The following is a 23,848-nucleotide window of genomic DNA, read 5'->3' as shown; positions in this document are numbered from 1 at the left end:
AAAGTGTTGTTGCTATTGACCAATTCTAAGTTTGCCTAAACCAAATAGATTTATTCAATGCTCCCTAAAGTGATACCCATACTAATAACAAGATCAATCATATAATAAGAATTGCAAACTAAAATAAGATGTGCAATATGTAAATGATAAGACTTCTCATTAATATTCTATAACGATAACTCACACCAAAGGATACATAGACAACCAACTAAAGGAGAGATACTTCCACACTGCAACCCATCTTATATGATAACTTCCCTACTCATGATATGACACTACTTGATAGTAAAAAGTAAAAGGTAGTGATGATGTGATACCGCGGCACTCCCCCAAGCTTGGAACAAACCAAGGGGATGCCAATACCGATGATGAATTACTCCTTCGGCGGTGGTGGTGATGAATTCCCATCATCAGATTTCCAAGGAAGAGGCTCTCCATCAACAAACGACATCTTAGTCTCGGGAATCCTGAAACTAGCAGCATAGCTTATGTGTTTAAACCTGTTTTCATACTCACAGTTCTGATTCTGAACGTCATAGAGTTGAACTTGGAATTTGTTGGTGGTGTCGTGAAGTAAGAGGATGTCGCCCCATAGCTTTGCAGTCTCCTTCTCGTGTGCATCAATAAGTTCAGACACAATCTTGTGGAAGATGTCCACCTCACGCTCAGCCATCTTCTTGTAGTTGAAAACCTCTTGTTCTAGCTTCTCCATCATGTCTTCCAAGCTTCCTTCTCCTTTAGGACCCTGGACATCTTTGATCTGCATCTCTCCATCAACGAGCAGCAACTCCTTGGGGTGCATCCTCAGCTCGTTCATGTACAAGTTGTCAACGTCCTTGCAGGAGCTGTCCTTCGGAGTTTCCGACGAAGACATGATGGCTCTAGATCCGAAGCAAATCCTGGCAGAAACAGCTCGAAACAAAACACGTCGAGAAAACGATATACGGACCTCCAGGGGTCCGGGGGATTATATAGCAGGAATTTGTATGTCATAAGGAAAGTACCAGGTCGAACCAGAGTCGGAAAGAGGCGACGAGGCGGCCAGCTCATACGGCGGCGCGGGCCAAGGCCTGGCCGCGCCGGCCTATGAGGGCACGCCCTCGTGCGTCTCCTCCACTCCGTTTCGATCTCGTAATTTTTCATATTTTCTAAAAACAGCAAAAACATTGTTCGGAAAGTAAATTGCGAACTTTTCATTACCAGTACTGTTACCTATTCAAAGTCGAGTTCTGGCGGACTGTCAATTTGACCTTTGATGAAAGCCTCCGGTGTTTCCACTCGAATAACATCAACATCTACATTGTAAGAATCACCTGAGATATAATGGTTGAGTCTTTGTCCATTCACCACTTGTGTGGCATTGCCTTGGAGAGAGCTAATTTTAATTGCTCCTGAACGATACACCTCCTCAACAACATATGGTCCTTCCCATTTCGAGAGTAATTTCCCTGCAAAGAATCTGAGACGAGACCGATACAATAGGACTTTATCCCCAATATTAAATTCTCTTTTGATAATCCTTCTATCATGCCAGTTTTTAACTTTCTCTTTAAAGAGTTTAGAATTTTCATAAGCTTCACTTCTCCATTCATCTAGAGAACTCAATTGCAGCAACCTCTTTTTACCGGCTAGTTTAGGATCTTTATTTAGCTCTCTAACAGCCCAATAAGCTTTGTGCTCTAGTTCTAAAGGTAAATGACAAGCTTTTCCATAAACCATTTTATAAGGTGACATACCCATGGGATTTTTATAAGCAGTTCTATAAGCCCATAGTGCTTCCTTCAATTTACTAGCCCAATTCTTTCTAGTTTTATTAACAGTCTTTTGTAAGATAGATTTAATTTCTCTATTTGATAGTTCTACTTGCCCACTAGTTTGAGGATGATAAGCGGAAGCAATTCTATGATTAATACCATATTTAGCAAGAGTTTTTCTAAAACCACCATGAATAAAATGAGAACCTCCATCAGTCATAATATATCTAGGAACTCCAAATCTAGGAAAAATAATATCTAAAAGAATTCTTAAAGAAGTCTCACCATCAGCACCTTTTGTAGGTATGGCTTCCACCCATTTAGTAACATAATCAACAACAACAAGTATATGAGTGTTACCTTCTAAAGAGGGAAAAGGTCCCATGAAGTCAAATCCCCAACAATCAAACGGTTCAATAACAAGAGTATAATTCATAGGCATTTCATTGCGTCTGGAGATATTACCAACCCTTTGGCATTCATCACAAGATAAGATAAACTTCCTTGCATCTTTGAAGAGAGTCGGCCAATAAAAACCTGATTGTAGAACCTTTTGTGCGGTTCTATCTCCGGCATGATGTCCTCCATAAGCACTACCATGACATTTACTCAATATATCTTGTTGTTCATATTCGGGAACACATCTTCGCAGAATACCATCCACTCCTTCTTTATATAAGTGTGGGTCATCCTACAAATAATGCCTCAAGTCATAAAAGAATTTCCTCCTTTGCTGAGCTGAAAAGGTTGGAGGCAAGTACTTGGAAACAATAAAGTTAGCATAATCAGCATACCAAGGACTGTCTCGCGAGCTCACCTTTATTACAACCAATTGTTCATTCGGAAAACTATCATTAACAGGAACAGGATCATAAGCAATATTTTCCAATCTAGACAAATTATCAGCAACAGGATTATCAACACCTTTCCTATCTACAATATGTAAATCAAATTCTTGCAACAGAAGTACCCATCTAATAAGCCTTGGCTTAGCATCTTTCTTTTGCATTAGGTATCTGATTGCAGCATGATCAGTATGAATTGTAACTTTTGAATCAACAATATAAGATCTAAACTTATCACAAGCAAAGACTACAGCTAACAATTCTTTTTCAGTAGTAGCATAATTTCTTTGAGCAGCATCAAGAGTTTTACTAGCATAATGAATAACATTCAATTTTTTATTTACTCGCTGTCCAAGAACAGCGCCTACAGCAAAATCACTAGCATCACACATAATTTCAAATGGTAAGTTCCAATCAGGAGGTTCAACTATAGGAGCAGTTGTTAAGGCTTTCTTTAGAGTTTCAAAAGCTTCCTTACAATCATCATCAAAAACAAAAGGTACATCTTTTTGAAGAAGATTAGTAAGAGGCTTTGAAATCTTGGAGAAGTCTTTAATAAACCTCCTATAAAACCCAGCATGACCAAGAACACTACGAATACCTTTTACATCCCTAGGATAGGGCATCTTCTCAATTGCTTCAACTTTAGCTCTATCAACTTCAATACCTCTCTCGGAAATTTTATGTCCCAATACAATTCCTTCATTAACCATAAAGTGGCATTTCTCCCAATTAAGAACAAGGTTAGTTTCTTCACATCTCTGCAAAACTTTATCGAGGTTTCGCAAGCAATTATCAAAAGAATTCCCATAGATGGAAAAATCATCCATGAATACCTCTACAATACTCTCGCAAAAGCCATGAAAAATAGCAGACATGCATCTTTGAAAAGTAGCAGGGGCATTACACAAACCAAAAGGCATACGTCTATAAGCATAAGTTCCATAGGGACAAGTGAAAGTGGTTTTCTCTTGATCCTTAGTTTTAACAGCAATTTGTGAAAACCCAGAATAACCATCAAGAAAACAAAAGTGAGTATTCTTAGACAACCTTTCTAACATTTGATCAATAAAAGGTAAAGGGTAATGATCTTTCTTAGTAACTTTATTAACTTTTCGATAATCAATGCACATTCTATACCCTACAACTACTCTTTGAGGTATGAGCTCATCATTATCATTAGGCACAACAGTCATTCCTCCTTTCTTAGGAACACAATGCACAGGACTAACCCATCTACTATCAGCAATAGGATATATAATACCAGCTTCAAGAAGTCTTAATACCTCATTTCTTACCACATCCTTCATCTTAGGAATTAGGCGACGCTGAGGTTCAACAACAGGCTTCGCATCATCTTCCATATTAATGGCATGTTGACAAATAGAGGGAGAAATCCCCTTCAAGTCATCAAGAGTGTAGCCAATAGCACCTCGGTGTTTCTTCAATATTTCCAATAACCTTTCTTCTTCAAACTCTGAAAGCTTAGAACTAATAATAACAGGATATATTTTCTTATCATCAATATGAGCATATTTAAGATTATCAGGCAATGGTTTTAAATCAAAGACATGATCTTCCTTTGGTGGTGGTGTTGTACCCAGATCTTCTACCGGTAAATCATGCTTAAGAATAGGTTGACGAAGGAAAATTTCATCAAGCTCATCTCTTTCTTCCCTAAAAACTTCAATCTCACTATTCTCCAAATGTTGCTGCAAAGGATTATTAGGAGCAAGAGCAATAGATGCGCACTGTTCAACTCTAAAATCATTATTAGGCAAATCAGCTTTATAAGGAGTTTTGGCAAATTTAGAGAAGTTAAACTCATAAGATTCACCAGCAAATTTAGTCAAAATTTTCTCTTTCTTGCAATCTATAATAGCTCCACAAGTATTTAGAAAAGGTCTACCAAAAATGATAGGACAATATTTACTAGCAGCAGAACCAAGTACCAAAAAGTCAGCAGGATATTTAATGTTACCGCATAGAACTTCCACATCTCGAACAATACCAATTGGAGAGATAGTTTCTCTATTAGCCAGCCGAATAACCACATCAATATCTTCAAGTTCACAAGAACCAATTTCGTGCATAATCTCCGTGTAAAGCTCATAAGGAATAGCACTAATACTTGCACCAATATCACATAAACCATAATAAGAATGATCTCCAATTCTAATAGATAGCATAGGAACACTAGCTTCCTTAGACTTATTAGGATGTGAAACAATATTAGAAGCATCTTCACAGAAAATAATATGACCATCCTCCACATTTTCAGTCACAAGATCTTTAACTATTGCAACAAAGAGTTCAACTTTTATTTGTTCTTCAGGTTCTATAGGTTTCTTTTCACTTTTATGAACCGCACTATTTATAACAGAGTACTCCTTCATTTTAGCAGGGAAAGGAGTTTTTTCAATATAAGCTTCAGGAATAACATTGTCAACAGTTTCAACTACAACACATTTATTTATAGGTGAATCAATTTTATCTTTATACGGTTCATGATACTTATCAAAATTCTTCTTAGGCAATTCATAATGAGAGGCAAAAGCTTTATAAAGATTTGCAGCAACTTGAGAATCAAGACCATAAGTAGCACTCATAATACGAAATTTATCAGTATCCATAAAAGCTTCAATGCATTTATAATCATAATTTATACCTGATTCTCTATCCTTGTCGTTCTCCCATCCTTCAGTATTTTCCTGGATCCGATTAAGAAGGTCCCTTTTAAACTCCTCTTTGTTGCGTGTGAATGATCCAGAACAAGAAGTATCCAGCAAGGTCTTGTCTTGAAAAGAAAGTCTTGCATAGAAATTATCAATAATAACATTACCAGGAAGCTCATGAATGGGTCATTTGAGCATTAAAGACTTCAATCTCCCCCACGCTTGGGCAATACTCTCTCCATCATGAGGCCAAAAATTATATATGCGGTTCCGATCTTTGTGAATTTCACTTGGAGGATAGAACTTAGAATAAAACCGGGGCACAATATCATTCCATTCAAGAGAATCCCCATTATCCAGTAATTTATACCAATGCGCCGCTTTACCAGACAGTGATATAGAGAATAGTTTCTTCCTCACCACATCCATAGCAATACCTGCACACTTGAATAAACCGCATAATTCATGTAAGAACAGTAAATGATCTCCAGGGTGGACAGTTCCATCCCCTGTATAACGGTTATCCACTACACGTTCAATAATTTTCATAGGTATTTTGTATGGTATTTCTTCCTCACCTGGCGCCTCATCCACTACCTTTGCAGTAGTAGCAGATTTTCCAAATAAAAACTCAAGAGAAGATCTCTCCATAATGAATTATGGCAGCAGACAGGAATAAAATTAGCACAAACAGTAGAAATTTCCCTTACCAATTCCACATACCAATAGCGCTTCACTCCGCGGCAACGGCGCCAGAAAATAGTCTTGATGACCCACAAGTATAGGGGGTGTATCGTAGTATCTTCGATAAGTAAGAATGTCGATCCCAACGAGGAGCAGAAGGTGTTGACAAGCAGTTTCGATGAAGGATTCACTGTAAATGCTCACAGACAAGTATTCAGGGGGTTTTGATGTAGCAGATGAATAAAGTACGAGTAAGTAAAGTGCGAGAGTAATAATTTCAGTGAGTGGCCCAATCCTTTTTAGCACAAAAGACAAGCCGGTTTGTTTACTTATAATGACCAAACGTTCTTGAGGACACACGGGATTTTAGTCTAGTGCTTTCGCTACATATGGCTAATTAATCTTCATTGTTTTGATAAGTGTTGTGTGGGTGAACCTATGCTAATGTACCGCCCTTCCTAGGACTAATACATACTTGTGATTATACCCCTTGCAAGTATCCGCAACTACAAGAAAGTAATTAAGATAAATCTAACCACAGCCTTAAACTCTGAGATCCTGCTATCCCTCCTGCATCGATATACCAACGGGGGCTCAGGTTTCTGTCACTCCGGCAACCCCGCAATTGGCAAACGAGTACAAGATGCATTCCCCTAGGCCCATAAAGGTGAAGTGTCGTGTAGTTGACGTTCACACGACACCACTAGAAGAATAACACCACAACTTAAATATCATAACATTGAATATTACTCAACCATACTTCACTACTAACATTTAGACTTCACCCATGTCCTCAAGAACTAAACGAACTACTCACGAGACATCATATGGAACATGATCAGGGGTGATATGATGATGAATAACAATCTGAACATAAACCTTGGTTCAACGGTTTCACTCAATAGCATCAATAACAAGTAGAAATCAACACCGGGAGAGTTTCCCCTATCAAACAATCAAGATCAAACCCAAATTGTTACAGCGGTGACGATGTGCAGCGGTGGAGACGGCGGTGATGATGATGGAGATGATGATGATGGTGATGGAGATGATGTCCAGCTCGATGACGGTGACGATGGCGTCGATTTCCCCCTCCGGGAGGGAATTTCCCCGGCGGATCTCAGCCTGCCGGAGAGCTCTTTTCTCTCTGGTGTTCTCCGCCCCGCAGAGGCGGCTGTGACTCTTCGCGACTTACTCCCCGGAGCTTAGGTTTCCGGGACGAAGAAATACGTGAAGGAGAGGAGGCCAGAGGGGGCTGTGGGCCCCTCCCCACAAGGCGGCGCGGCCAGGGCAGGGCCCACGCCGGCCTATGAGGGGGGCCCATGGTGGCCCTCCTCGGCTCCTCCTTCTGGCTCTCGTTATCTTCTGGAAAAATAGGATTTTTCATATAACTTTCGTCAATTGTTGGTCTTCCGAAATATTGCATTCTGATGGCGCTTTTTCCAGCAGAATCCTGACTCCGGTGCGCGATCCTCCAATAGTCATGAAACATGCAAAATAGATGAAATAACATAAGTATAATCTCCAAATATGAAATATATCGATGAATAATTGCAAATTATGATATAAAATAGTGATACAAATTGGACGTATCACATTGCTCTTGCCTTTCTTCTCTATCAACTCTTTAGTCTTCACATGGATTTTCCGCACAAAATCTGCCCTCTTGGATGCCTCCATATTAACTCTCTCATGTATGGGCAAAGGAAACAAGTCAAGTGGGGTAATGGGTTTAAAACCATACACCACCTCAAAAGGACATAGCTCCGTGGTAGAATGTACCGCCCTGTTGTAAGCAAACTCGACATGCGGCAAACACTCTTCCCACTCCTTCAGGTTCTTCGTGATCATGGATCTCAACAGTTGTGACAAGGTTCGATTCACCACCTCAGTTTGTCCATCAGTTTGGGGATGACAAGTAGTACTGAACAGTAGCTTTGTCCCTAGCTTTCCCCAATGTGTCTTCCAGAAGTAGCTCATTAACTTCACATCACGATCAGAAACAATAGTCTTCGGGACTCCATGTAGTCGAACAATCTCCCTGGAAAACAGGTTAGCAATATGCGACGCATCGTCGCTTTTGTGGCAGGCAATAAAGTGTGACATTTTAGAAAATCTGTCCACAACCACAAATATAGAATCATGGCCTCTTTTAGTACGCGGCAAACCCAACACGAAATCCATACTAATATCTTCCCAAGGTGTAGTAGGTGCCGGTAATGGAGTATACAAACCGTGAGGCTTCAGCTTGGACTTGGACTTGTTGCAAGTAATGCACCTCTTCACATACCTGTCCACATGCCGCCTCATCTTTGGCCAATAAAAATGATCAGCGAGCATGAGTAGCGTCTTCTCACGCCCAAAGTGACCCATCAAACCTCCAGCATGTGATTCCTGCAATAAGAGCAAACGCACAGACGATTCTGGAACACATAGTTTGTTAGCTCGAAACAGGAACCCATCATGTATGTGATATTTTCCCATGCTTTACCAAGAGCACATAAGCGATATGGTTCAGCAAAATCATGAACGTAGCATACAAATCACATAGCACTTCTAATCCAGGAATTTTAACATCAAGTTGAGTTAATAGCATATTCTTCCTAGATAGAGCATCAGCAACAATATTATATTTTCCCTTCTTATGCTTAATAATGTATGGAAAAGACTCAATGAATTCAACCCACTTAGCAAGACGCCTATGCAAAGTAGATTGGGCTTTCAAATATTTCAAAGCTTCATGATCAGAATGTATGATAAATTCCTTTGGCCACAAATAATGTTGCCAAACCTCAAGAACTCTAATTAAAGCATACAATTCTTAATTATATATTGGATAGTTCAACTTAGCACCAGAAAGTTTCTCAGAAAAATATGCAATTGGGCGACCCTCTTGCATCAATACACCACCAATTCCAATACCACTAGCATCACATTCAATCTCAAATTTCTTATTGAAATCAGGGAGTGCAAGCAACGGTGCAGAAGTTAACAATTGTTTCAGTTCATCAAAAGCATGATCTTGGGCAACGCCCCACTCAAATGCAACACCCTTTTTAGTCAATTCATTCAAAGGTGCAGCAATAGTAGAAAAATTGGGCACGAAACGGCGATAAAAGCCAGCTAGACCATGAAAACTTCTAACTTGACTCACATTCATGGGAGTAGGCCAATTTTGAATAGCTTCAATTTTAGACACATCTACTTCTACTCCATGCGTAGAGACAACATAACCCAGAAATATGACCTTATCTTTACAAAATGTGCACTTCTCAAGATTATCATAGAGTTTACTATCACGCAACACTTGCAAAACATGTCTAATATGTATAATATGATCAGATCCATTGCGGCTGTAAATTAATATGTCATCAAAATACACAACCACAAACTTGCCAATAAAATTACGCAAAACATGGTTCATCAGTCGCATGAAAGTGCTAGGTGCATTAGTCAAACCAAAAGGCATTACTAACCACTCATATAAACCAAATTTTGTTTTAAAGGCGGTTTTCCACTCATCCCCTTCTTTCATCCTAATTTGATGATAACCACTACGCAAATCAATTTTAGAGGACACAGCAGCACCACTCAATTCATCTAGCATATCCTCTAAACGGGGAATAGGGTGACGATATAGAATAGTGATATTGTTTATAGCTCTACAATCTACGCACATACGCCATGTACCATCTTTCTTAGGAACAAGAATAACAGGAACAACACAAGGACTAAGGCTTATGCGGATATAACCTTTGTCGAGTAGTGCTTGTACTTGCTTCTGTATTTCCTTCGTCTCTTCGGGGTTCGTTCTATATGGTGCCCGATTGGGTAGCGAAGCTCCGGGAATCAAGTCGATTTGATGCTCAATACCTCGCAATGGTGGAAGTCCTGCGGGTACCTCATCCGGAAACACGTCGCCAAATTCCTGCAAAACATTAGAAACACCAAGAGGAAGAGGGGTCATGTCGTTAGAAACCAAAACCGTACACCTGTACAAGAGCACAAGAGGCATGGCTGTAGGATCCTCACTAAATTCTCTCATGTCTTCTTTGGTGGCTAATGAGACTAAGGAATTCACTCTCTCACTTTTCATTATATCACTCACAACATTACAATTCTCTCGCCTATCTAAAGAAGCATCCTCCAAGTTGACTTCAACTTTCTGACGAGACTCATTGACAATTTGTTGTGGTGTCATAGGCTGTAAATTGATTTTCTTGCCCTTGAACTCCAAGTGATATGTATTGGCACGGCCATTGTGTTGCACAGAACGGTCATAGAGCCAAGGCCGACCCAATAGTAGGTGACACACCATCATAGGAACAACATCAAAATCAATGCAATCCTTATACGGTCCAATAGCAAACTCAACACGCACCATGTGGTTTACCTTCATCTCACCACTGTCGCTCGACCACTGAATATAATATGGATGCGGGTGCGGTAGATACTTCAACTTCAGCTTGGTGCACAACTCCTTGCTTGCTAAATTGCGGCAACTCCCGCCATCAATAATGACCTTGCAAGCCTTGTCAGGACCAACTAAAGCCTTTGTTTGGAACAAATTGCAGCGCTGAGTAGATGCACTAGGCAATACATTAAGAGCACGCTGCGACACAACAATGGTGCGAGCATCAGACGGATATGCATCTTCACCATCAGTGTCATAATCATCATCTTCTGGAGCATTAGGATCAACATCATCTCCAGTCTCGTACTCATTGTCCTCATTGATAACCATGACTTTGCGGTTAGGACAATCTCTCTTGAAGTGACCTTTGCCACCACATGTATGACAAAGCATGTCACGGTTATGGGCAGTAGACACATTAGAACCACTCGTACTTGCAGCAGATTCGGACTTCTTTGTGTTAGACACATTAGAGACCGACTTACTAGGCGGAGGGGTGGAGCGCGTCGAAGGCGCCGCCGCCATAGAGGGGGCCGCGCGGGGTGTGAAACGCCCAGCTCCTGTAGCTCGACCTTTTATCTTTGCTTCGTCAGCCAACTGTGATTCAGCTTCTCTTGCATGATGTAACAATTGATTCATAGTGGTGTAACTGTAGTGACGAACAATGCCTTTGATATCATACTTCAAACCGTTGAGGAAACGCTGCATTGTCATCTCGAGAGACTCACGGACACGGCCACGCTGCATAAGCATCTCCATCTCCATGTAGTATTCATCCACAGTCTTCACACCTTGTCTCAATAGAGTCAGCTTATCATATATATTCCGCAAGTAATTTGTAGGCACAAAGCGAGAAGTCATCGCCTCCTTCATGGCACGCCATGTGCGTATAGGCTGCTGACGATCCTCTTCGCGGTTACGAACAAAAGCATCCCACCAACGCAAAGCATAGCCATCAAATTCGGAAGAAGCAAGCTTGATCTTCCGATCTTCAGTATAATGTGGATGTAAGCTCCACAACTTCTCAATCTTGAGCTCCCAAGTGAGGTATTCTTCAACATCTGCTCCTCCTTCAAACTTGGGTATAGAAAACTTGGGCTTACCCAAACCATCTTCCTCATCTTGTCCACGACCATTGCGGCCAAGTGGAACCCAACCACGAGCACGATTACCACGTGGCGCATCACGAGCATTGTGTGCGTCATCTTGAAGCTCAGGATCATCGTCATCGTCTTGTTGTTGTTGTGCGGTCAAATTCTCAATAGCTAAGCGCAAATCAGCAAGATTGCGTTGTACATCCGTCATTTGATCTTGCATTGTAGTGACGGTCACATGAGTAGCATCCAGCTTTTGGGAAATCTCATCAATCTTCCCATTAAGCACCTCGTCCTGAGCGCGGAATTCGCGTCGCATCTCATTACGAAGAGCCTCATACTCCCTCCATGTGATAATATCTGCAACACTCTTGTTTTCCTGGTTAACAATTCTATGATCACTAGCAGACATCGTTAATAGATTAGTGCACTAAATCAAAAATATATGGTGGTACTCTCACAACTCACTCAAAACTGATAAGAAAAGGAGATCTTACCGTTCCAACGTAAATTAGTGTTGCTTACCACTTGTAGTAACAACTAGTGCATGGATGTAGCGAAGCAAATATCAAGGGTATAAGAACAAGTCAGACGACAAAGCAGGGTATATGTGGGGCTGTAGGTAGGCTACCTATTTGCACCAATAACAAGCTCTAGCGCTGACCATAGACAACCAATGATACTCACATAAGGCGATATAATGGGGCAATGCAACTATATGTGGGAAAGGTTGCAATGCACACGAGAGACGCTAGCACAGCTCAACGATACAGGCACAAGATTGCTCAACTACGGGTGCAGTAAAGTAAACTTAGGCCTTCACTTGAATAAACTAGCACTTCACTTTTCTTTTTTTGGATTTTCTATTTGTATAACACACGCAGCGATGTAGCTCTTTTTGCTTCTTTTCAATTTTCTCGTTTTTTTTTGATTTTCTAACACAACTCCTTGATAACATGGCCAACAGAAATATGCAAAGCACCGATAACCTAATGAGCATCCTGTCGAGCGGTAAAACTAGTCTCTTCTGGGGGAAGTTCCTAGTCACTTTATATCGAAAGGCTGTGTCTATGGTTGGAAACAAGCACACTGTACGCTATGTGGACTCGGAGTAACAAAAACTGACACTAGACGACAAAGTAACACAAGATGATAGAGTAAACTCAAACCCTAAAATACTAGATGGAAAGAAAAGAAATGCAAAATCAACTACGAAAAGCAACTAAAACTTGAAATTAGTGCAATCTAAGGCTATGGCAAACCCTAACCCTAACTTTTTATGGCTTTTTCTGGATAGGACAACACTCACAACTCAACTATGGGGTGGATTGTGGATGGCTTACCGAGGAAAACTGGAAATCTGATACCAAGATGATAAGGGGTGGCCCGATCTTCTCAGTAAGCAGCGGTGGTGATGATGATCACGGGGTGATGGCAGCGGAGAAACACGACGATGTAGTGAATGATAACTTGTATGACGCAACGAGATCTCTCGATTGGTCCCTGTCGCCAATGCAACAGCTTGTAACACCCCAACTTTTGCAACCTTGATTAATTGTCCTTATTGCAAAAATTAGGGGCAACAAAAAACTTTTTTTTAGAGACTAATTAGATGAATTGCCTTGATCTGTTTGTTGTGATGAATTGCCTTGATCTATTGGTAGATGTATTGTCTTGATTGCTTGTTGAGTTTTGTCTCGAGCCACCTCAAAGAACAACACCTCTAGTGGTTAAACCAGCAACTCACCAAATAAAACACATGTGTGACTTAGGAAAAAAAATTCCTTTTCATTACATCAAACTCTTCTTCTGATGGCAACATGAGTGTGCCATCTTGATGTTTCTCTTTGTGGCACAAGATAGCTCAATCATCCTTAGTTTAAAACATGGGATCGTCTACCCCTAGCTACATCCCTCTCTTATACCCACTCATCCTAGTTGGTTTTGAGGCCATGTCGACCATTTGTGTTGACAGGCTTAAGATGTCCAGACTTTGGCAATTGATCTTTAAGCACTCACAACTGTTATTGGTGATCGCAGTGCATGGATCCCATCTATGCAACACCCTCTTCAACCTCCACGTCTTGCATGTCTCAGTCAATCCTTGCAGCTCATATATTCAACTTGATCGTGTATCCTATTCAATGATTCAACACTAGATCACTTCCTTCAATTTTACCTCTTGTTTTTATTCAAGTTTAATCTTCACAAAACCAAGAGTGAGAATGATGGGTACATTTTGTAGCCATCATCTACCCTAGAGAACACTCCTCCCTAAATTAGTTTTTCCTCCTCAAAAACCCTATTGTTTTCCTTCTCTAGTTTTGATCACAAAACTACTTCTAGTTTTACTAAATCTTTTCAAGATGTTTCTTCAAGGAAAACAAGGAACTGAAATGGGTTTTGTTTTCTCATCCCATTTATACCTAGTATTGATTTCTAAAAACATTATTTTCTATCTTGCCTTCTTTTTTTAACAAAAGGCTTGTTTATGGTACCTATACCATCTCTTGTTTTCCCTCTTGCTTATTTTTACATTTGAGAAAAACTCTACTTTACTTGAGAAAGTAAGTAGAATATTTTGAACTTCTATGCTCCAACTAGTTTTCTCCCAACATCTTCAAAATTTCATTCCACTTGAGTTCATTCCCAATTATCCCTAGACAATTGAGGTGTTTTAAATACTTTTCAAATGCATCCTTTTTCTTATGGCAACGCTTGCACATCTTATGTACATCTCTGATCTACCCAATAATGTTCCTTCATCCTCCAATTCTGGATCAAATGGATGATCATTTGATACTTTCAAACCACTCCCAATTGACCTCTCATTTATAGAGCAACTTATATTCATCATACCCATCTCAATCATCTATTCTTTTCCATCATCACTTTGACCTCATGAATTGGTGATTTCTGCCACCATATTCATCCTTGTGAGTACATGGTTACTTCACTCACCATCTCTCTTAACCCTGCTCTATCATTAACTAAACCACCATCACCATCCCATCTATCTAGACATGCTCATGCATTGTTGCATGTGGTGAATCCCAATCCTTTAAAAATTGAATTCAAATAAAAACTTCTAATCATCTGCTATACCTTTGGGTCTATATTTCAGCTTATGTTTGCCACAACCAAAGTGGTAACAATTATCCTATAGTACATACCACCTCACACTTCTTTTTATCTACATGTATCTACTCTATTCTTATCATCATCAAAGTTACTCATTGACATTATCTCCTCAACATCATGCCTATATCTATTCACATGGATGTTGTGCCTCTCCCTCACATTGTTCACTTGTGTTTGGCAAGAATGGAGCCGGCCAAATTGTGTATCCATGGCAATTTCGGCCAGCCATGCCTCTCCATTTTTCTTCCTCTACAAGACTTGCCTCCCAACTAACCCAATCATTTAATGGGCAGCCACCTTCCTTGGCCAATCAAAAAAGGAGGCAGCCACCCCTCTCCCTCTATAAAAACTCCTTGGCCGGCCACCACCTCCACCTTTGGCTTCATTTTTCACTCCCCACTCACTCCTCCACCTTATCTACACCCTCATAACTCTCTCCTACCACACCCCCACGAAAATGCTGCTCCTCCTAGCTCCATGGCTGGCCATGGCCATGGAAAGCCACCAAGATGAAGCTCCCCTCCTCCCTCAAGCCCCCCCTCCCCATGAGAGCATTCCTCTCACTCTCTTCTCCCCCAACCCTAGCTGGTTTCCTCTCCTCTTCTTCTTCCTCCATTGCTAAGATTGGATCTTGATGCAGGTGCATGTTGGTCCAAGCATGGAGAAGGTTGAGCAATCCTCAGATCTGAAGTTCTTGAGCAAAGTTCGTCCAAATCCCTGCAGTAATTTCTGTAATCTTGCTGTTTCAGATTCTGGTGCGAACTTGTAAAATCCACCAAATCTCGTGTGCAGATGAATCGGGTGATTCAAAGTTCCACAGATAGATATTGAAAAGATCTACAACTTGGAGTTGGTCTCATCCTCAAATTCCTTACGGATTTTGCATGGTAAATAAAGTTCTGCAAACATGCAGAATCACTGTTTGTTAGATTTCTTCCGTTTTACAAAACCTTTTTGAGCAAACTCAAATGTGGGTGAAAGCCCCCTTCAGTATCTTCATTTTGGCGTTGGTTTCACTTCGAATGACCTCCTGAAACTGAAATGGTTCACAGATCAAGATCTGGACAGATCTGACTTTGTCGAATTAAACCAGGAGCTTGGAAACGAATTTTTGAGTGAAACAAATTGGGTAAGAACCAGCTTGTCAATACCTTTCAGATGCTTCTGACCTCATATTTTTGTGATGTATGCACAATTTGTGGTGAGTTAAACTTGTTCTGTGTGTTCTGCAGACATGGCCGTTAGCTTTTAAATCACCAAAAATCCATATGTGGTCCAAATTGATTGATTCCAATTTGGTGGTACTACTGAATGTTTTCTTAATCACCTCAAACAAGTTTCAAAACTTTATATGTTCTGTAACTCCAGAGAGAAAGCAAATGGTACAGACATGCAGTAAACTTGTCAATCCATTTGTGAGAGTTTCAGAAACAATTTGAACGCAAATCCAATTGTATATGCATCTATGTTTTAATATATTTCAAATGCCGTTGGGATCATATTTTTAGGATTTTTCTACGATTTATGGCTTACAGATCTTGTTTTCTGTACAGTCAGATTCAAAGAAATTCCTAAAATTGTAGGTTTAATATTTTTGGGTGATTCCAATTGGGTTAGTCTTGTATTAGTACTGGCCATCTAGGAAAAATATTATTAGTCTCTGTTCATGCACATTTGTTGCTGTTAGTAATGTGTATGTGTGACATGCATTGTTGAAGCAAAACTTTTCAGTTTATTTAAAAACTCTTGACCAACTCTTTTTAGTAGAGATGGGCAACATTTGTTTTATGATTGCAAAACAAAACCCCTGCAACTTAACATTAGCTCTTTTGTTTAGCTTGAGTTTTCAAATGGTGTGGTATCTTGCTTGCTTCCTATTATTGTATAGTGTTAAGTAAGCAAGTTTAATTAGGAAAACTGATTTCTACTTTTCCAAAAATGTTTGAAATTATGTTGTGGATGTTTGTAATGTCAAACTAATGCTCTTGTCCTCTTCATGATGTTATCTACCAGGGGATAATTGGTTTGTACCATGGTGATAACCGAGAGAGGCAATTGCTAAGTTGTGATGCACTCATTCCTCTACTAGGTAAATAAATTGAGTTTTCTATATTAAAACTCTTAAAGTTGTTTTGTAGTATCTATAAGTCCTTAGTATGTTAGCCCTTGGTTGAGTTGTTAGTTTCTGATTGTTGCATGTTTGTTTAGTTGGTGCAATGTGTTGATTGTGTTCCTTTTATATTTCCGGCGTTAGATGCGAACAATTTCGGAGAAGAAGAAGAAGTGGAATCGGACGAGGATTTTATTTATATTGTTGGAAGTCTTATTTGATGTAGTTGGAGAAGTCCAGGGACAAACAAGCCAACCAAGGCAAGCCATCTTTTGATCTCTTGCTATTTATCCTTCTTGTTGTGCTCATTGCTCCATTATATACTTGGTTCCTTGTATCATGTGTGATTTTTGGTCCTCTACTCTATGCATACTTATTCCCAAAGTATGATGAACCCCTTGTTGATGCTTTGCATACTTGCTCCCAAGTATGTGAACCCCCTTGTTGATGTTATGCATGCTTACCCTAAGCATGTATGCCCCCTTGACCATATCCATGTTGTCATCTTCTTAGTGGTATGATGATTAACATCATGACCCCTGTTTGAATCATCTTAATTATGTTGTCCCTATACATGCTTATCCTAATTATGTATGATCCTATTAACACCTCAATTATCATCCCCTTAGTGGTATGATGGCTAGCATCATGTCATTGTGACTCTTAGTTCCTTCATAAAACTATAGGTTGGGAACCCCCTTGGAAAAATACCTTGATGAAAAGAATTTTTGAAAACCTTGGGTGAGTTGGAATTACCCAAGCGTGTGTTTATGAAAGGAAAGGATCTTGGCAAAGATGGTTGAAAAGAAAATCTTGTTTTCGAAAACTTTGGCACCTAAGTATTCACCCATGACAATTAACCCGCGCAACCACATTACCCTGGGGTGGGACGGGGCTTAGCTCGTAGTTTGTTCTTCTTAACATGGGACACCGCACAACTATATAAGGGTAAGGTTACCCCTGAATCCGGATTGTCGTTGGTGGAGACAATAGTATAACGGGAGGCCTTCGGGGCTGACCCATCCAAAAGACACTATGGGTCTCCTGGCTTGGTGGTGGAGCCACGCTCAAAGTGAGGTGAGCTGCCACGGTGCCGGGGAGGTACATACTCCATAGGGTAGGATCCCGTGCTAAGACGAATAGGCGAAAGGCTATGTCCGAGTTTTTGTCATGGCATAGTTGATATGCAGGGATGATGCCCACATGATAAACTCACGGATCTTGTGGGGAAAGTGTGCAAACTCTGCAGAGTCAAATCTATTCGAATAGCCGTGTCCGCGGTCATGGACGGTTGAAATGGCTGTTGCTTAGCCTGATGAGTTTTGTTTGAGAAAGTGTTTACCAAAGGAAAAAGGAACTTGTTTTCGGAGTACCGGAAGGGTACTAGTATGGTTTGGTTGACCATATGGAGATGGTCGGAAAGGAAATAAATTGGGTTACTCCCTTCCTAGTGTTTTATGTTGTAGAACTCTTCTGAAGTATCTTTTTCAATAATGATATAGAGATGTCATAGGATCTTCTTAGTGTCCCCTTCAACTGTGATGATGGGATGCTACATCCACAAGAGAAACTATTACCCTTTATCATGCTATATCCACAAGAGAAACTACTTCTCTTCTACATGCTATTTCCACAAGAGAAATTAGCTCTTCCCTCTTGTCATCTAGATTAGCACTTGTTATCTTGCACTCTTGCAAAATACCCTCTTGATGGTTTGCGAGTACAATTCCAAATGTACTCACGGCTTTGTCCCTGGCTATTTACTTGGCCAGACTTGGAGGAATTCGACAAATGAAGAAGGATTGGACGACGTCTATGCGAGCTAGGAACGTCTTCCCAGTCAGTTGCCTGTAGGGTTATGGCAGATGACTTGGGTACTGCGCTGCTGATGTGATTCCGCTACTCTGATGATTAAGTTAGGCCGTTCGAGGCTATTATGTAAAGATTGGTCATGTGACCTCGTTGTAATTTTCCTATTCCGTTTTGTAATGGATGATGTAACTATGATATCAGTTCGGTTATGTGTTCATGACGCACTGATCATGGGATCGTGAACTGTATACATAACGGGAATTTCGGACAGCTAGTCCGGGGTCCCCACAGAGCTGGTATCAGAGCTATCCTGACTGTAGGAGACCTTAGTTAGCATGGACGTTAGTTTGGAAATGAGTAATTGGAAAAAACCCTATTTATGAAACAAATTATTTCTTTAGTCGGAAGCATAGCTTCTACTCCTCTTATTTCTTCAAACTTCTAAATTCTTATCTCCCCGATTTATAAATGTTCGAAAATCCTTACTCTATTGTCTCATCCACTTCAAAACTACATATTGGACGATGTCCCCGACTCAGACCCGGAGACTCGAAGTCAAAGATGGATCAACCTTTTATGAAGTCTCACGTATCTCCAACGACAACTATTGAAGATTGGATGCTGACATAGCCGTATGCGGAGGGATAAAAAGAGAAATTTCTTTGGTTGTCACCAAAGTATGTCGAGGAGCTGACCTTGTTCCTCTATGGACTCGCATTTTTGCAGTCGTCTGGGATCAAGTCCTCAATTTCTTGACTAGTAATTTTTAGGCCAGCCACGAGAAGATATCGACTTCGGGAGCACCTCAACAGCTACCTCTTCGAAGACCTCATGCTTCCGGGATGTCGAGACTAGAAGTTCTACACAGTTTTCTCCTCCGCCTCAACATCAACGACTCAACACCCGGCTCCTTCACTACCAACTGCTACAAGGATCCAAGTTGAAGCTGATGTTGACGATATGAAGACGTCCGGATATGTGACCAGCTCCCACACATATAGGATGGATAGGACAAACTCAATCGCTTTGATTGAGCTACCCCCCCCCCCCCCCCGCGCATTAGGAATTTCTGGGTACTTAGAGTACCATGTCTGGTTTGATGATTGCTTGTAGTTTCCTAGTGTGCTGCCTTGAGTGTTTGTATATGTTTGCTGTGTGCATGTATGTCTTGCTATTTAGACGTTCCCGCCCTTTTTAATTGTTTGAAATTTGTAAAACAGAAATTAAAAATGGAAATCTGCCAGTGTACTGTTTTGCTAATAAAAATAGTTTGGTAGCTCCGATTGATGTGATTCCAATTGCACTAGAACCAGTATGAAATTACCTTTCAGATGCCACTGACCTTGTATTTTTAGGATTTTTGTGCGATTTTTAATAAATAAAACTTGATCACTGTTTCTGGTTAGTATTTTGAGTCTCAAAAATTGAAAAATAAATATTTTTGAATGATTCCAATTGTGTTGATCTTGTTTTGTTACCGTGCATCTAGGAAAAATACCAGTAGCCTCTGTTAGGAGTATTTTGTCTCTGGTTATGGTTGTATGGGTGTCACATGCAATGATAGGATTAAAATTTGCCTCGCCGATGTATTGCTAACTGCTAGTTAGTTGGGTAGATTAACGAAAGACTCTAACTCTAAACCCGTTAGCAGTCGTTTTTCAACCATCGGAAAAACCAACCCAAACACCTATTTGCACTAACTACCTTCAAAATCAGCTGGAGCATCTCTACTACGCCAACAAAGCAAAGGCCAATACCTTCAAGATCCGCTGAAGCATCTCCACTTCATCAAGAAAGCAGAAGCCCCTACCTTCAAGAGTGACTGCACCTCTGCGAGAAGACATACTAACTTGGTCTAACCTTGGAATATAATTGCGCTAACCTCGAGGATATCTTCTTGAAAACCATCCTCTAACACACCGTCTAACTAGATGAGAGAACATTAGCGTCAAAGACAAGCTACATCACATGGTTCATCTAGTCCTCCTCAAGTGAAGCTCCTGAAGATACCTCAAGAACTCAAGACTAGGTGCAACTTACCCACTCACCAACTGGTATAAGTTAGCACCAACCCGCCAGCTGATGATTGTCTTCGACAACCTCTGTTGCTGTTTCATATGGGTACCAACTAGGTGTTTCATCAACTTACTAACTCACCACGCATCCCATATGGTTTAGTTAACACGTGAGTGCCTCTTGAAGATGTGGTCTGCACGTCACCCCCGAAGAACTCTTCAACTGAACAAGGAAGATCGACGACTTCTTCAGAAGCCCCAGACAGGACCGCAAGGCACAAGCTCTAAGTTTTTCCGAAAGCCCGATGAAAAATCTAAAGGGTGGAAGACTTCGTCTTCCACTAAAAGTTGGAGCTAACCCTAACATTTTAAACCTTTCTAACACACCGTTGGAAACGTAGGATGCACTAACCCCTCTCGAAGCCGTGGACTACACAATGCCCTCAGAAGATGTTCGACTCAAGACGGGAGATCAATGACTTCTTCAAAAAGCGCCCGACAAGACCCGTGGCCGAAGCTTAGAGTTTTCAAAGACCCCCGGTGAACTATTTTAAGGGTGGAAGACTTCATCTTCCACTAAAACTTAAAGCTAACTCTAAAAATTTTTCAACCCTGCTAAAGCACCGTTGGAGTACACCAACTCTTTCACAATCATGAACCCCGCTAGGATCATTAAGAAGCTATAGATCCAACATCTGCACGGAGTAGTCAACCTCTTCATGAAGCTCGCCATCGGCAGGAATCCATCATGTCTGCTAGAAGATGAAGCAACAACCTCCTCGACAACTTTGCGTCTACAAGAAAATGGAGTCTAACTTTAGTTAAAACTTTACAACCCCTCTAGTTCTGCGCTCAGTAATCTCGGGACGAGATTATTTTAAGGGTGGAAGATCTGTAACACCCCAACTTTTGCAACCTTGATTAATTGTCCTTATTGCAAAAATTAGGGGGAACAAAAAACTTTTTTTTAGAGACTAATTAGATGAATTGCCTTGATCTGTTTGTTGTGATGAATTTCCTTGATCTATTGTTAGATGTATTGTCTTGATTGCTTGTTGAGTTTTGTCTCGAGCCACCTCAAAGAACAACACCTCTAGTGGTTAAACCAGCAACTCACCAAATAAAACACATGTGTGACTTAGGAAAAATTGTTTTCCTTTTCATTACATCAAACTCTTCTTCTGATGGCACATGAGTGTGCCATCTTGATGTTTCTCTTTGTGGCACAAGATAGCTCAATCATCCTTAGTTTAAAACATGGGATCGTCTACCCCTAGCTACATCCCTCTCTTATACCCACTCATCCTTGTTGGTTTTGAGGCCATGTCGACCATTTGTGTTGACAGGCATAAGATGTCCAGACTTTGGCAATTGATCTTTAAGCACTCACAACTGTTATTGGTGATCGCAGTGCATGGATCCCATCTATGCAACACCCTCTTCAACCTCCACGTCTTGCATGTCTCAGTCAATCCTTGCAGCTCATATATTCAACTTGATCGTGTATCCTATTCAATGATTCAACACTAGATCACTTCCTTCAATTTTACCTCTTGTTTTTATTCAAGTTTAATCTTCACAAAACCAAGAGTGAGAATGATGGGTACATTTTGTAGCCATCATCTACCCTAGAGAACACTCCTCCCTAAATTAGTTTTTCCTCCTCAAAAACCCTATTGTTTTTCTTCTCTAGTTTTGATCACAAAACTACTTCTAGTTTTACTAAATCTTTTCAAGATGTTTCTTCAAGGAAAACAAGGAACTGAAATGGGTTTTGTTTTCTCATCCCATTTCTACCTAGTACTGATTTCTGAAAACATTATTTTCTATCTTGCCTTCTTTTTTTAACAAAAGGCTTGTTTATGGTACCTATACCATCTCTTGTTTTCCCTCTTGCTTATTTTTACATTTGAGAAAAACTCTACTTTACTTGAGAAAGTAAGTAGAATATTTTGAACTTCTATGCTCCAACTAGTTTTCTCCCAACATCTTCAAAATTTCATTCCACTTGAGTTCATTCCCAATTATCCCTAGACAATTGAGGTGTTTTAAATACTTTTCAAATGCATCCTTTTTCTTATGGCAACGCTTGCACATCTTATGTACATCTCTGATCTACCCAATAATGTTCCTTCATCCTCCAATTCTGGATCAAATGGATGATCATTTGATACTTTCAAACCACTCCCAATTGACCTCTCATTTGTAGAGCAACTTATATTCATCATACCCATCTCAATCATCTATTCTTTTCCTTCATCACCTTGACCTCATGAATTGGTGATTTCTGCCACCATATTCATCCTTGTGAGTACATGGTTACTTCACTCACCATCTCTCTTAACCCTGCTCTATCATTAACTAAACCACCATCACCATCCCATCTATCTAGACATGCTCATGCATTGTTGCATGTGGTGAATCCCAATCCTTTAAAAATTGAATTCAAATAAAAACTTCTAATCATCTGCTATACCTTTGGGTCTATATTTCAGCTTATGTTTGCCACAACCAAAGTGGTAACAATTATCCTATAGTACATACCACCTCACACTTCTTTTTATCTACATGTATCTACTCTATTCTTATCATCATCAAAGTTACTCATTGACATTATCTCCTCAACATCATGCCTATATCTATTCACATGGATGTTGTGCCTCTCCCTCACATTGTTCACTTGTGTTTGGCAAGAATGGAGCCGGCCAAATTGTGTATGCATGGCAATTTCGGCCAGCCATGCCTCTCCATTTTTCTTCCTCTACAAGACTTGCCTCCCAACTAACCCAATCACTTAATGGGCAGCCACCTTCGTTGGCCAATCAAAAAAGGAGGCAGCCACCCCTCTCCCTCTATAAAAACTCCTCGGCCGGCCACCACCTCCACCTTTGGCTTCATTTTTCACTCCCCACTCACTCCTCCACCTTATCTGCACCCTCGTAACTCTCTCCTACCACACCCCCATGAAAATGCTGCTCCTCCTAGCTCCATGGCCGGCCATGGCCATGGAAAGCCACCAAGATGAAGCTCCCCTCCTCCCTCAAGCTCCCCCTCCCCATGAGAGCATTCCTCTCACTCTCTTCTCCCCCAACCCTAGCTGGTTTCCTCTCCTCTTCTTCTTCCTCCATTGCTAAGATTGGATCTTGATGCAGGTGCATGTTGGTCCAAGCATGGAGAAGGTTGAGCAATCCTCATATCTGAAGTTCTTGAGCAAAGTTCGTCCAAATCCCTGCAGTAATTTCTGTAATCTTGCTGTTTCAGATTCTGGTGCGAACTTGTAAAATCCACCAAATCTCGTGTGCAG

At 40.6% G+C, this 23,848-nt stretch overlaps 1 protein-coding gene across 1 annotated transcript in view; it reads right to left on the bottom strand.

Annotated features, from left to right (window-relative positions):
* The window catches only part of LOC139835599 (uncharacterized), a 34,880-nt gene extending 11,335 nt beyond the window's left edge, over positions 1 to 23,545 (bottom strand). The window contains exon 1 of the mRNA XM_071825461.1: positions 23,499 to 23,545. Coding sequence (XP_071681562.1) covers positions 23,499 to 23,545 — 47 coding nt within the window. The remainder of the gene's footprint in view (positions 1 to 23,498) is intronic.
* Between the last annotated feature and the right edge of the window lie 303 nt (positions 23,546 to 23,848).

The sequence above is a fragment of the Lolium perenne genome, chromosome 2 (assembly GCF_019359855.2).
Source record: "Lolium perenne isolate Kyuss_39 chromosome 2, Kyuss_2.0, whole genome shotgun sequence".
Classification (NCBI taxonomy): domain Eukaryota; kingdom Viridiplantae; phylum Streptophyta; class Magnoliopsida; order Poales; family Poaceae; genus Lolium; species Lolium perenne.
The sequence above is the reverse complement of the archived record's forward strand: the minus strand, read 5'-3'. Positions and strand labels throughout refer to the sequence as shown.